Below are 10,955 nucleotides of genomic sequence, written 5' to 3'. Positions count from 1 at the left end.
AGCGATTTTCAAATCGCCCCCCGCCCCCCGCTCAACCCGGGCCTGCCGGATTAACCCCTTCTCCGCCTTGGCGCCACGCACGGCGCCGGCAGCAAGCGGGCTCGGTCGGTCCGAGCCGGCCGGATCCAGCCGCTTCTCCCGGGCTCCTTCGCTTTGCAGCGGCGCGGAGGACCGGAGGCGCCCAGGAGGGGGCGAGCCGAGCCAGCCACCGGGAGAAAAGTCCTCGGCGGGTCCGCCCCGGAACCCGAGGAGAACAAGGGCGAAGCCCAGCGCCGCGATCCGCCGGAGACGAGAGGCGCAGCGGACGCCTCCCGCGGCCCCTCGCCCGCAGGAAACCTCCGGGGCGCCCGCGGGTCTCGGCCCCGCCGCGCCCAGCCCTGAGCCGCAGCCCCGCACCCGAGAGGGCCCGGCTGGCCTCTCCATCGCTCCCGGGAGGGCGATTCCCCTTCGGCCCTGCTGTGGCTGGAGAAGGAGACTCGCGCGGGAGCCCTGCTGCCCCGGTGCCCCCTCCGGGCACGAAACAGGTGCGCCCCAGCCGGGTGCCAAGTCGGGTTGGAGGATGCGGGGCGGGTTTGCCCGTAAGCCACGCCCGAGGTCCGATCGCCTGGGGGGACATGCATGCGGGGGGAATGGGAGCCTCTCTGCCTCCTCCCGATATGGGGGGGGTTACAGTCCTGGCCGGGCGGTCGCTCTGCCGCGGGGACTGCAGAAAGCTTTGCGGGATGCGAGGAATCGATGGCGGCTGGCTGGGCTTGAAAGCTAAACAGGGCCGGGGTTGGTGCGGCTTGAAGGGGAGGCCTGAGTAGGTGCTGGGAAGTTGAGGAGCGTCCCGGAAGAAGTCGGTGTGTGTGTGTGTGAAGGTGTCTATCAGGGCAGGAGAGGACTGTAGATCCCAGGAAGTCACCAAGATCTCAGCTCTAGGGGAGGAAACTTCTACAGTCTTATTTTACAAGGACACTGTTTCTTTATTTAATAGACATGCATGGCTTGTCCTTCAGACAATGGTACTCCCTCCTCATATTTTTCCCCCAACCACCATCCTGCATGGTAGGTTGGGCCAAGAGTGATTACTCCAAAATCCCCCAGGGAGCTTCTGGGGTTGTGGGGGCCCAGGATCTGGGTCTCCCTGCTCGTAGTCCAGCACCTTCACTACTAACCCATCCTGGCTCTTGAGCTGAGTGCCAAGTCCCCCAGGGATCTTCTATGACCAAGGGGGTGCCAGTTGAACACTTTCACCCCTAGACCACGATCGTTCTTGGGTTGAGGGACAGAATCCCCCTGAAACTGCAGGTGGATAACTGTGCATGTTCCGTTCTCTGTTAGGTCTGCCACAAAGTCCACCATCAGGAGTGAAAGCAATGAAGGAGCAAATTTCTATAGAGCCCAAACTGGAAGGGGGACTAGAAGGAGCAGGAAAAGCCACCAGTGCTCTTGGATCTGAAGGTATGATCAAGCAGCCAGGATGGGGAACATCATGCAGGAGCAAAGGGGAAACTTGCAAAGCGAGACAACAACGCTGGGAAGCCCAGTGGCAGGAGTTCCTGAGGACACTCCATCCAGGAGGAGGAAACCCCCTGATGATGTCAGAGATGTCTCCCTGGGAAGACCCCAAGGCCTTCCTGGCCTCCTTCGAGCAGGTGGCCCAAGCCTGCCGGTGGCCCAGAGGAGAGTGGGCGGCCCGTCTCCTGCCCGCTCTGAGCGGAGGAGTGGAAGAGGCCTTCCGAACCCTGGAAGCCAGAGACCAAGAAGATTACGGGAAGGTCAAGGCCGCCATCTTGCGAAGGGAAGCCCTGAGAATGGAGATGCAGCGGCAGCATTTTCGGCAGTTCTGCTGCCAGGAGGTGGGAGACCCCAGGAGGCTTTATGGCCAACTCCAGCAGCTGTGTCTCCAGTGGTTGAGGCCGGAGAGACGCACCAAGGAGCAGATCCTGGAGCTGCTGATCCTGGAGCAGTTCCTGGCCAGCCTCCCACCAGAACTGCGGAACTGGATCCAAGCCAGGAGGCCAGACACGTGTTCCCAGGCAGTGGCCCTGGTGGAGGACTTCCTCCGGAGCCAGGAACAGACTAGATCAGGGACATGGCAGGTGAAGTTTCAAGAGTTAATTCTGAAGGTTTCTATTAAAGAATATAGATGGAAGTTGCTACAGCCATCCACTATTTTTCAGTTGTCAGCTTATTCCTTTCTACTATATAGCAAGTCCAAAATCTTCTGAGCCAAGTGAACTCTGCTTGTTCTATAAATAAATAGTTTGTTCCTTGTAGCCAGACAGATTCATTTTTTTTCAAATGAACCATAATGTTAGATTTTTATTGGCACATTCATTTCACTTTCTTAAGTGGCAGCTGTGGGAATCTTTCCATCCACACTGCGTGATAAACCCTTTACAGTAGTTATCTTCTGTATCTTTGCAGAAAGCCATCCAAGGTAGGTTTGGTTGCATTGAAAAAGAAATTGGCAGCAGAATATTTGCTTTAAGAGCTTCCCAGTGGGTGTGAAGGGATATAGAACTAACCTTGAGAATAAGGGGAAAAATGAGCCCCAGGAAAGATGAATGTGTGAGAAAGAAACTCAAAAAAAAAACCCTCCTTGATTTTGTTCAGTATAACATGGGACAGAGAGAAACTTGGACAGACTTTCAAGGTCCTGTTATTCTACCCTACTACAATAAAGAGCATTCTGGGAATCCTTGCCTTGCCTATTTCTTGACCTCACAGGGCTGATGCCAACCAATCTTAAAAGCTTCTCCAAATTTCTCTCTGTCTTATCTTATACTAAACAAAATCAAGGTGGCCTTAATTCCTTTCTCACACTTCCCTCTTTCTCAAGACACAGTCGTCTTTCCACAATGTCGCCCCTCAGTGGCTCACTCATTCCTTCCTTGTTCTCAAGGTGGGCCCCATATTCCTTCCCAGTGGGGAGAAAAATCAGATGTAGCTTCTCCGGGCCTGAGATGGCCATTTTTCTTTTACCTCAGTTGACAGTATCTAAGACTTATGAAGCACAGGTGCAAAACCATGTCGTTGATATTTACAATATTTCTAGCCTGGGATCATTATATTATATTATATTATATTATATTATATTATATTATATTATATTATATTATATTATATTATATTATATTATATTATATTATATTATATTATATTATATTATATATGATATTATATATGATATTATATTATATTATATATGATATTATATTAATTATATTATATTGTCAGACTCTGGGCAGAGCACGACAAAGTCAAAGAAAGAACAAGACTTTAAAAATTGCATCTAGCTAAAGCCCCACGGCACCATTCAGTTAAAGCAGCCCTAGGGCCAGGCGTTCAGTGGAGCAGCCCTTACTGCAGTGTTGTCCAAACTTGGCCACTTTAAGATGAGTGGACTTCAACTCCCAGAATTCCCCAGCCAGCATGGCTGGCTGGGGAATTCTGGGAGTTGAAGTCCACTCATCTTAAAGTGGCCAAGTTTGGACACTGCCTTACTGGGTCGTTTCCAGAATGCCTGCAGAAAAGGCAGAGTTTGTACTTTCAGGATGAGATGGTGGCCTAGCACAGGGACCACCCCCACAATTATGTAACTGAATTGGTATTGGGCTTGTGGAGCAGAGAACTGCTGAGGGGTGTGTGTGTGTGTGTGTGTGTGTGTAAAGTCAGTCCCTTCCTTCTGAGCTGCAGCGTCCTCCTTTTTTCAGGGTTCCTTAAAGGAAGAGCGGATGGATTTCTTACATGCAGAAGAAAAGCCTCTGGAAGCTATGAAGAGAGAAAACGGTGAGATGAAGATGGGAACATTGGGTAAAGATTCCCCTGAAATAACCAATGTTTTTCTTCTCTTTTCTTCTCTTTTCTCTTTTTTGCATTTGTGGCAAACTTAGGCTGGTGGAACCAAATGACTTGGGTCAGTTTTCTGGAAGAAGGGTTTTGGGTAAATGCAATTTAGCCTGCAGAGGAGCAAAATAGATGGATCAGTTCTGTCCTTGCGCTTGCTGTGTGTAAAGCAGTGTTTCTCAACCGTGGCAACTTTGTGGACATGTGTGGACGTCAACTCCCAGAATTCCCCAGCCAGCATGCTGGGAGTTGAAGTCCACACATCTTAAAGTTGCCAAATTTAAAAAAAACACCGCTGTAAAGCAAGGGCTTGATGCAGATCCAAGGATCTCATTCTCACTGGAATATACTCTGTTTTTCAGGAGGTGGTAAATCAGATACTGGCTCTTTTCTCTTGTGCCCAATTCTAAAAGTGGAGGTCTTTCACCCTCCTTTTCTTCTGCTCCTGTAAATCAGAAGAGACAGACCAACCCCCTGCCCCTTGTCTCCCTTCTATCATGGGGATTTGGTTCTCAAATCTTCTCCATTTACAGGTCTGAATGGAGGCAGGTGTTATTCTGGTGAGACAGAAATGATCAGTTAGATCTACGGGGTCCATTGAAATGAAGGCTCAAATACCAGGGGGATCCATTTGTGTGTGTAAGCAGGCCTCCTAACTAAGTGTTCCAGGAAGCAACTCAGATCTGTGTTAATGGTTCTTGGGCTTGGAGCAGGAAAGGTCCTCAATCTTGGGGTAATTGTCTCCTCCTCTTGACAGAGAACCAAGGCCATGTCTTTGCAGACAATGAAGCGGAGGCTGAGCGAGCCCGCCCAACAGACCAGGAGGAGGGTGGATACCTAGATCCTTTGGGTAAGGAGAGTTCCTCAAGCCCCACCTGTAAAGATCAGCCAATGTCATATTGGCTACCTGCAGAATAGGAAAAAAAAGTTGATTGTCCAAGTTCATGTCTGCTATGCTCAACTCTGACAAAGCAAGATGTATCTGAGTTTTAATCCGTTCCTGTGGTGGATTGCAGGAGAGAGCAAGGTTCTCAGGAAGGAGAGGGAACATTCTAGGAAGGGCAGAGAGACAAGAGACAACACAGTCCAGAGCAGGAGTGTGGGAAGTATAAGAAGTTTAGCCACTCCCTAGAATTTCCCAGGTATATCCACTAGTTGCAGTAGTACAGATTTAGTCTGGCAAGATTTTGTCTATATGGTGTAAGCCAGTGTTTCTCAACCTTGGCAGCTTTAAGGTCAGAATGCTAACTTCCAGATAATCCAGGGAGTTATACTTTCCTTTCTCCTCTCTCCTGCCTCTCCTTGCCTTCAGGTTTAACCTGCCCCTCTTGTCCCTGAATGGCCTGTGAAACCCAGGGTTGATTGTAATACTGTATGTTTGGAATGCCATTGTAACATTTCCAGCCTTTATTATCTGGATTTAGATTCGTCTAACTAGCAATTCACATGGTTATATGATAAAAGAAAGGAACTGATGGGGATCTAGAGAAAGAGAGAATTGTGGATGTTGTAGAAAAAACAAGACATCGAAAGAAAAACCTGATAAAATCTCTTCTCTTTCTCTCCAGATGATGGAAGACAGAGTGAAGTTAATGAAGAGAATTCATATTATGGAGGAAATGTGTTGGAAGAAAAATGTAGGACGACTCCACAGACAAGCTACAGGAATAAGGAAGAGAGAGCAGAAATGCAGGGGGAAGGAGCTGAGTCTGAAGACCAGCAGAGGACAGAGAGAGAGGAGAGAAAGAATGAATGTATAGAGTCGATTATCCAAAATACCAGTAAGTCCACTAAGGAAGAAATGCCTTTGTTCTCCAAATATGGTAGAAGATATCGCTATAGAGTAGAACTTGATGTGATCCATTCCAGTGAGGACTATGAAGAATGTCCCAATTCAGAGGAAAACTTCCAGCATAATTCCTCAGTTAGGCAACAGGAGAAAGCCAAAATAAGTGAGAAAAAGTGCACCTTCTTTGAGTATGGGAAAGGAAGTCACCATCAGGATGAAGAACCTAATAAGTCTTCTGAATATGAGAAAACCATTAGTTTTGCAGACTCACTGAACAGAATTCCAACATGTCCCACAGAAGGTAGACAGTATGAATGTTCTCAGTGTGGGAAATGCTTAAGTACAAGAAGAAACCTGAAGTTACATCAGAGAAGTCACACTGGAGAAAAGCCATACAAATGTTTTCAGTGTGGGAAATGCTTCAGTCAGGCTGGATGTTTGAAGACCCACCAAAGATTTCATACTGGAGAGAAGCCATACAAATGTTCTCAGTGTGGGAAATATTTCAGACAGGCAGGATATTTGAAGACTCATCAAAGATTTCATACTGGAGAGAAGCCATACAAATGTTCTCACTGTGATAAATACTTCAGTCAGTCAGGATATTTGAAGACCCACCAAAGATTCCATACTGGAGAGAAACCCTATAAATGTTCTCAGTGTGGGAAATGCTTCAGTACAGGAATAAACTTGAAGAGGCATCAGATGATTCATACTGGAGAGAAACCATACAAGTGTTCTCAGTGTGGGAAGTGCTTCAGGCAAGCAGGAAATCTGAAGAGCCACCAAAGAACTCATACTGGAGACAGACCATATAAATGTTCTTAGTATGGGAGATAACTCAATTGGCAATGGGATTAATGAAAATGAGAGTGGTATGAAACACATGAAAGTGCTATGTTTGGAAATAACTGAAACTAGAGAACAGTCATCGGAGATTCCATACGAGATTTGAGCAACTGTAGATAATCTAAATTCAAAATTAAAGGAATGTCAGTATTGTATAAATTCTTACATCAATCAGGCAGATTCTCTTTTAAGCTTCAAAAAACTTTGGGAAGTTGACTTAAACTTGACCATTTGCTTAGAGCTCTTTCTGGCATGGAATTCCTTTTCAATCTGTTTCAGAAAATCATTGCCTATTAAGATAACTTTTCTAGACAGAATGGAAACTTTAGACTGGGAAAAATAATTCAACAGTCTTCTTTAATTAATCCTGCAGTCTACAATTTATTTACCCTATCTTAAATGTTGGTGCAAGATAAAATAAAGTCTGTTGTTATTATTAGATATGTTATCGCAAAACTCTGGAACTCAAAGGGTTTAAGTTTTGCGGGAGGTGGTGGGGTGGGATCAGCAATATTTAGACGTGTGGGAAATTGCCACAGCTGAATGAATGCAGCAGTGAAGAGTTTTGAAGAACTGTATATTTAAGGAAAAGTTGATTCAGAATTTGTCACTATTTCTTAGCGATATTAATGTTTTTCCTCATAGATTACCTTTGCATATAGAAATATCTTTTGGGCTACAAATATTGGGTATGAGTGTTTAAAATTTTTGTATTTGTATTTTGTATTTTATCTTTTATGTATTCATAAATAGATAGATGGTTATCTACCTTAAAAGGGTATCTATTTATCTGCTGAGTGTTAGCTTTGGTTCTTGATTGCATTTATTACCCATCTTTTGGTCAATTCATTCTGTCTGTGTGTGTGTGTGCGCGCGTTTAATTTTTGTTAATTGTTTCAGTAAAAAAGCAAAGACAGAGAATGATTCCAAAGAGGAGAGCTTTCAAATGTGCAGAAATAAATCCCCACCCCACCCCACCCCAAGCTCAGGGATCACAAAGACATTTATGAATCTCCCCAGGGCAGGAAACTTTTTGTTCATTAAAATGCAATGATGGAGAACCTTCCAGTTAAGAGCACAGAGGGGGTAGAGGAGACCAACTGTCTGATGCGCTTTGCTTGGATACGTAATGTGTTTGAGAGGAACTTCTGCTGCTGGGGCTGATTTAAGATGTGGTAGTGGCTACCAGCTTGGATGGCTTCAGAAAGGTGTTGGATCAATTCATGGAAGTCCTGGAGATCACTGGCTATCAGCCTTGAAGGCAGGGCGGCTGCCTCTGAAGGCCATCTGCTGGGAGACCAGTGGGCTTCCTGGTGCAGGTGGTGGGCCACTGGGAGAAGAGACTGCTGGGCCAGGGGTCCAATCCAGCAGGGCACTACTTAGGTTCTTAAGGAGATGTTGGAGGGAAATGAGACAGATCAAACCTACGGAAGTAGCTTGCTAATTCTGGAAGCATTTGCAAAAAACAGTGAGTAAACAAGAAGAGCCAACACAGAGCTTCATATGGCAAATTAAACAACCCCTGATAGAGGTGATAGATGAGGCGCCATAATCTTTGGGGCATAATCTTTAATTTTCTTTTAATTTTTATTTATTTATTTATTTATTTTCAAGTTTATATATCCCGCCCATCTTGCTGTACAAGTGACTCTAGTCGGCGTCACGAGTAAAAAACGATAGAATCTTAGGAAACATACAAGTTCAAAACTACAAAAGGTTAAAACGAAAACTAAAAGTTAAAACGGCAGTACACATTAAAACTAAAGGAGCAGAGAGAGCATCGTCAAGTTACCCACCACCCCCAGTGCTGCGAGTAATTGGGGTAATTGCTTTCCAACCAACTAAAAGTGGCTGCTGAAGACCCCAACGGGGTGTGGGCTCAAGGACTCTCCTAACCCCAGTGCCCGGGAAAACAGCCAGGTCTTCAAAAGGTGTGCAGAATCGGGACCAACCTAACCTCAGGTAGCAAGGTGTTCCAGAGGGGAGGCCAACTCCAGAAAAGGCCCATCTCCTGGGTCCTGCTAGATGACAATCCCTAATTGATGAGACCCAGAGCACGTCCCTCCACCCAGCCTAATGGGGCAGGTAGAAACAATGCAAACAGGATGCTTCCTCAGATACCTGACCCTAGGCCATGTAAGGCTTTCTAGATAATAACCAGCACCTTCAATTCCACCCGAAAATTGTATTTCAGGGCTTATCCATGGCTCTTTTCAACTGCACTGGGTGAGATGTAACAGGGCTCAATCCTGCACTCTATAATCTTCCATTTTTTTTTTAACTTAATGACTTTGACGAAGAGGGGGATGAAATGCTGATCAGATTTGAGGATGACGCAAAATAGAGTGGGAGGGCTAATGTCCTAAGATAGAAATAAAATTCAGAACAGTCAAGGGCTGGAAATAATGGAATACAATGTAAAATGTATCAGCTCGTTTCCTAAGTAAGTTTTCAGCCCATTTCCTAAGCAACTTCTTTAATTAAGAAACAGAAATGCGCATATGGAAGAATGGGGAATGTCTGGTTTGGTAATATTACTTCTGAAACATCTCTCAGAACAGCATTGACTGTAAATAAGTCAACAATGTAGGATGGCTACAAAATAGGACAATGTAACCTTAGGCTGCATCAAGAGAAGAAGAGTTTCTACATTATGGGAAGTGATTGTTCCGTTTTATTTCACTTTGGTCAGACCACACATGAAGTGTTCAGTTCTGGGTACTACCCTTAAGAAGGAACAGGAACAGGTTCAGAGAAGTGCTAAAGAAGATGAGCAGGGACCAGAAACTAAATTTTAGGCAGAGAAATGGAAGGAATTAGAAAGTTAGCCTTGAGAAGAGAATTGTGTGACCAAGTAATACAGTAATCTTCGGGTTACGACAGCAACCGTGACCGCGTTTGCCGTTGCTAAGCAATGGCTTGCAAAGCGTGACGTCACATGACCACACTGCTTAGCGACAACAATTCCAGTAGTCCCAGTTGCCGTCGTAACCCCAAGATATGCGGGTCATTAAGTGGGAAGTGGTGGGAGTCCCAGGTAAGGAACGTGGGGATGCTGCGCGGGGGGGGGGGAGGCCAGGGGAGGCCCTGGGGGGACTGGCGCAGACTGCGCATGAATTGAGGGAAGCCAGGGGAGGCTGGAGGAGGGGGGTCCTGTGGCGCAGTGTGAGCACAGGAAGGCCATGGGGTGGAGGGCGTGGCATGGCGCAAACAGAGGAAAGCCAGGAGGACTTACTGGAGCAACTCGTGACTTCCCGTTGACTTTGCTTGTGGGAAGCCGGCAGGGAAGGTCGCAAATGGCATTTACGTGACCGTGGCTCCTTGTGACGTTGTAATTGCAAGCAGGGCATGTGACTGCAGGGGTGCTGCGAGGGCCAGAACTTCAAGGATCGGTCATAGATCTGTTTCTTCAGTGCCATTGTATCTTTTGAACGGTTGCTGAACGAATGGATGTAAACTGAGGAATTTCTTTTCTAAAATGTTGAGACTTAGGCAACGGGATTCCCCACCACACTGTTCAACTCACCACTGCTGGCTGGGGAATTCTGGGAGTTAAAGTCCACACACCTGAAAGTTGCTGAGAAACAGTGTTATAAACCCGCTGAAGTGTGAAGAGGCAAGTTAGCCACCGGCAACTATTGTAGATACATCCCATTTAACTCTGTCTCCTTCTGAGGAAAGAGGCGGATCTATTCTTGTGAGAGCCAAATGCAGGCTGCCATTTTGTGAACCCTCCCTTGGAACAAGCCCCACTGGACTCCAGGGAGTATTTTGGAGTCAACAGACAAAGACCGCCCAACCCAGGCACAACCAGCGGAATATGAGCGTGCAAATGCATCCTGCACTTGAGGAAAGTAGGCCTCTGTTCCTGAATTGCTGGGCAGAGAAGCTGCAGTTCTTTGACACGCTCCCACCGCTGGAGATCCGAGGCAGCTGACACGGTTTTATATGCAGATGATACTGCTCTGCACGGATGCTATCTGATGGCAAACGTACCCACCACTACTAGTAATAAATGCATTTATCACGAACTTGTAACTAAATTTAGTTACATTTAAATGTAAAGTTTTAGCATCTTTGCTGTTTTTATGTCTTTTTTTCTTCTGTGTGTCACCCAGAGTCCACTGGAGTTGGACAGCCAATACATTTGAATGAATGAATGAATGAATGAATGAATGAATGAATGAATGAATGAATGAAATAAAGCATTGGGTGGAAGATATGAGAGAGGGAGGGAGAGAGAGAGAGAGAGAGAGAAGGAGGGAGGGAGGGAGGGAGGGAAGGAAGGAAGGAAGGAAAAGCAAGCAAGCATTGGGTTGAAGATTCAGAGAGAGGGAGGGAGGGAAAGCAAGCAAGCATTGGGTTGAAGATGGATGGATGGATGGATAGGAGCAAGCATTGGGTTGAAGACACAGGAGAAAGCAAGCTAGCTAGCAAGAAAGCGTGCGTGCCCTGGGTGGAAGATTCAGGAGTAAGCCTGTCC

General features: G+C 46.4%; 1 protein-coding gene across 3 annotated transcripts; it reads left to right on the top strand.

The window, feature by feature from the left end:
- Positions 1-6: 6 nt before the first annotated feature.
- On the top strand, positions 7-7,354 carry LOC103057670 (uncharacterized). 3 transcript variants are annotated; one of them, XM_088129558.1, is made up of 5 exons: positions 7-524; positions 1,324-2,084; positions 3,702-3,801; positions 4,592-4,684; positions 5,403-7,354. In XM_088129558.1, the coding sequence occupies exons 2-5, from the start codon at positions 1,359-1,361 to the stop codon at positions 6,449-6,451; spliced, it is 1,968 nt and encodes a 655-aa protein (XP_087985684.1). In that variant the 5' UTR covers positions 7-524; positions 1,324-1,358; the 3' UTR covers positions 6,452-7,354. The 3 variants fall into 3 exon arrangements, with proteins under 3 accessions (XP_087985684.1, XP_087985683.1, XP_087985685.1); XM_088129557.1 differs by having other exon boundaries at positions 393-524; positions 3,702-3,777; positions 5,403-7,352; XM_088129559.1 differs by lacking the exon at positions 4,592-4,684 and having other exon boundaries at positions 393-524; positions 3,702-3,777.
- The last annotated feature ends 3,601 nt before the right edge of the window (positions 7,355-10,955 follow it).

This window comes from Python bivittatus, unplaced genomic scaffold (genome assembly GCF_059951505.1).
Source record: "Python bivittatus isolate LINGU-HERP-01145 unplaced genomic scaffold, Pbiv_v1 ctg000810_np1212, whole genome shotgun sequence".
Lineage (NCBI taxonomy): Eukaryota > Metazoa > Chordata > Lepidosauria > Squamata > Pythonidae > Python > Python bivittatus.
The sequence above is the reverse complement of the archived record's forward strand: the minus strand, read 5'-3'. Positions and strand labels throughout refer to the sequence as shown.